The sequence below is a fragment of the Mirounga leonina genome, unplaced genomic scaffold, assembly GCF_011800145.1.
Source record: "Mirounga leonina isolate KUSES-001 unplaced genomic scaffold, KU_Mleo_1.0 Mir_82, whole genome shotgun sequence".
Classification (NCBI taxonomy): Eukaryota; Metazoa; Chordata; class Mammalia; order Carnivora; family Phocidae; genus Mirounga; species Mirounga leonina.
Window position 1 is genome coordinate 30,237,963 of NW_023270825.1, and position 3,309 is coordinate 30,241,271.

The following is a 3,309-nucleotide window of genomic DNA, read 5'->3' on the forward strand; positions in this document are numbered from 1 at the left end:
TGGAAAATTTCATGTCAATTTACATGTTTGGAAAACAATATTTAATAAATTTTTTGTATCCACCATCTAGTTTCAATCATTATCCATCTATGACTAACCTCCTTCATCTCTTCCTCTGGAAACCTGTCCTTCCCCCACCCTCTGCCTATATACATATGTATATGTATGTATAGTGTATATATATGTATATATACGCATATATATGTATATGTATATATGTATATGACAATCTCGGGCATTTTATTAATTCTAGCCACATTCCAATTGAAGAATCACTTTTACCTCACCTTCCTCTCTCTCTCCCACTCTCCCTATTCCACCAACCCCATCCTAGCTCTTTTCTTTATTTTCACTTTCAGCACTGCAACTCTGATGGTCCACCTCTTCCAGAACACAGATCCATAAAGGTCAGCTCTGCACCCTAAGCAGCTCAGAGGGAGGAGCCAGACCAGCAGTGCCTCACACCCTGCCCTCTTCTGCCCTGGACAGATGGCTCCATAATGACAGCTCCATAATGGCAGTGGGTGAGGCCCTGGTGCACACCAGGGTCACTCTTCTGCTACTCGGGGTAGGAATGTCTCTGTTCATTTCTGGCCAGTCTCAGGCAAGGCCCTCCCAGCACTTCTCCCCAGAATTGGTGATCCCCTTGAAGGTGACTGGCAGGGGCAGAGGTATAAAAGGTCCAGGCTGGCTCTCCTACAGCCTGCAGTTTGGGGGCCAGAGACACATTGTCCACATTAGGGTCAAGAAGCTCTCGGTCTCCAAACCCTTCCCGGTATTCACCTATACGGACCAGCATGCCCTCCACCAAGATCAGCCTTTTGTTCCTGATGACTGCTACTATCATGGTTATGTGGAAGGAATCCCTGAGTCCCTGGTTGCCCTCAGTACTTGTTCTGGAGGTTTTCGAGGAATGCTACAGATTAATGACCTTGCTTATGAAATTGAGCCAATGAGGTTTTCTGCCACATTTGAACACCTGGTGTATAAGATAGACAGTGATGATACACAATTCCCACCTATGAGATGTGGGTTAACAGAAGAGGAAATAGCACGCCATTTGCAGTTGAGGGCATCATATAATTCTACTCTGATGCAAAGCTCTTACATGGGCTGGTGGACCCACTTGCGCTTTCTTGAGCTGGTAGTAGTTGTGGACCATCTTCGCTTCCTTTACTATGAAAGTAATGTGACAGTAGTACAGCGTGAAGTATTTGATGTTGTCAATATAATAGATATCTTATATTACCCTTTGGAGGTTGATGTAATTTTGACCGGGATTGAAATCTGGAGTGAAAGAAACCTAGTTGCCTCCGATAACATAGAACAACTTATGGAGGATTTTGCTATTTGGAAGTTTCTCAGTCTTGATGCACGACTGCATCATGATACTGCCCATCTTTTCATAAAAAAATATTTTGGCGTAAAACTTGGAGTTGCCTATGTCGGAGGAATATGCCAGCGTCCTTTTAACTGTGGAGTTGATGTGTTTGAAGGAGACAGTCTGTATAATTTTGCACTTACTGTGTCCCATGAACTTGGTCATAATTTGGGTATGTCTCATGATACTGGACAATGTGTGTGTGGGCTTCAGTGGTGCATAATGTATCCTTCCCACAGGGTGACAACTCGGTTCAGCAATTGCAGTTATGCCCAGTATTGGGACAACACTCTCACGAGTGGATTATGTATTCACTCACCTCCATATCCAGGGAATATCTTGACGGTACAGTACTGTGGGAACCTAGTGGTTGAAGAAGGAGAGGAGTGTGATTGTGGGACCATACACCAGTGTGTAAATGATCCCTGTTGTCTGTTGAACTGCACTCTGAAGCCTGGAGCTACTTGTACGTTTGGAATTTGTTGCAAAGACTGCAAGTTCATGCCATCAGGGACTTTGTGCAGACATCACATCAATGAATGTGACCTTCCAGAGTGGTGCAATGGGACATTTCATCAGTGTCCAGAAGATGTATATGTACAGGATGGGATTCCCTGTGGTGATGATGCCTACTGCTATAAAGGGAGATGTAATAACCATGACAAACAGTGCAGGGAGATTTTTGGCAAAGATGCAAGGGGTGCATCTCAGAGTTGCTACAAAGAAATCAACACCCAAGGAAATCGATTTGGTCACTGTGGTATCACAGACCTAATATACGTAAAATGTGAGGTCCCTGATATTCTATGTGGAAGAGTGCAGTGTGAAAATGTGCGAGTGATTCCCAGTCTGATCCAGCATTCTACAGTACATCAGCTTCACTTCAATGACACCACTTGCTGGGGCACTGATTATCATTTAGGGATGGCCATACCTGATATTGGTCAAGTGAAAGAGGGCACAGTGTGTGGTCCAGAAAAGATATGCATCCACAAGAAGTGTGTCAATATGACCCATCCACCACGAGACTGTCAGACTAACGAGACCTGCCACCTGCACGGAGTCTGCAATAATAAACAGCATTGCCACTGCCACCGTGGATGGGCACCTCCTTACTGCAAGCACAAGGGCCATGGAGGCAGTATTGATAGCGGGCCACCTCCTGGGAAGCCTGTAGTAGAAGCAAAGCCAATGTTGGGTTACCTGTCATTATTGTGGCTTATTCCTTCTACTGCTTTCATTTTATTTTGCCTTCTTGTACTTTGTAAGCGAAAAAAAGAGAGAGGGAGGGAAGAAGAGGAAAGCTAAGTCTCCTACCTCATTAGACAAATCCCCAGTTCTTCTTTTAATAGTAGAGAAACATTAGGGCATGCCTCACTGTTTAAAGAAAAAGGATCCTTTAAGGATCCTTCATATCAGGATCATAAGCATTAATACCACACCAAAGGATTTCTAGCATGTACTTTCTTACTCTTCAGTGGTATAAGCCATATTAAAACTTCATTTTTTTTCCCCTGGAGGTTGTCTCTTTATTTTCTGGGCAAAGACACAGCAGAGAGACGTTTTTAAGCTGATGTCACTCCGTTCTAAACCTCCTCCCACCTTTGTATTTGAGGATGTGCCACTGCAGACCCCATTTCTGTTTTTCCTGTTCTCTTCAGGGTAACTGTGCCTAAAGGGGGGCAGTAGAAGTAACCTAGCATGATGGATGAGGGGAGAAGGGAGTTTACTTTCCTGTGTCTAAAAGTTACTCTCACTGTCATTTTGGCTGGGGCTGTGCACTCTGGTAGCCATATTTGGTTTTGGACTCTAGTTTTCTTGGCTCTTTAGAAGCCCCTTCATTCTTATTGAGAAGTACCAGCACCAATTGGTCACTGACACCCTCAGAGGTCTGACTTGTAGCTCTGAGGTTAGCAGGTCCTCCTCTG

The 3,309-nt window shown here is 44.3% G+C and overlaps 1 protein-coding gene across 1 annotated transcript; it reads left to right on the forward strand.

Moving 5' to 3' along the window:
- Window positions 1-319: 319 nt before the first annotated feature.
- On the forward strand, window positions 320-2,689 carry ADAM20 (ADAM metallopeptidase domain 20). The gene has a single exon (XM_034993016.1). The coding sequence runs from the start codon at window positions 515-517 to the stop codon at window positions 2,687-2,689; it is 2,175 nt and encodes a 724-aa protein (XP_034848907.1). The 5' UTR covers window positions 320-514.
- The last annotated feature ends 620 nt before the right edge of the window (window positions 2,690-3,309 follow it).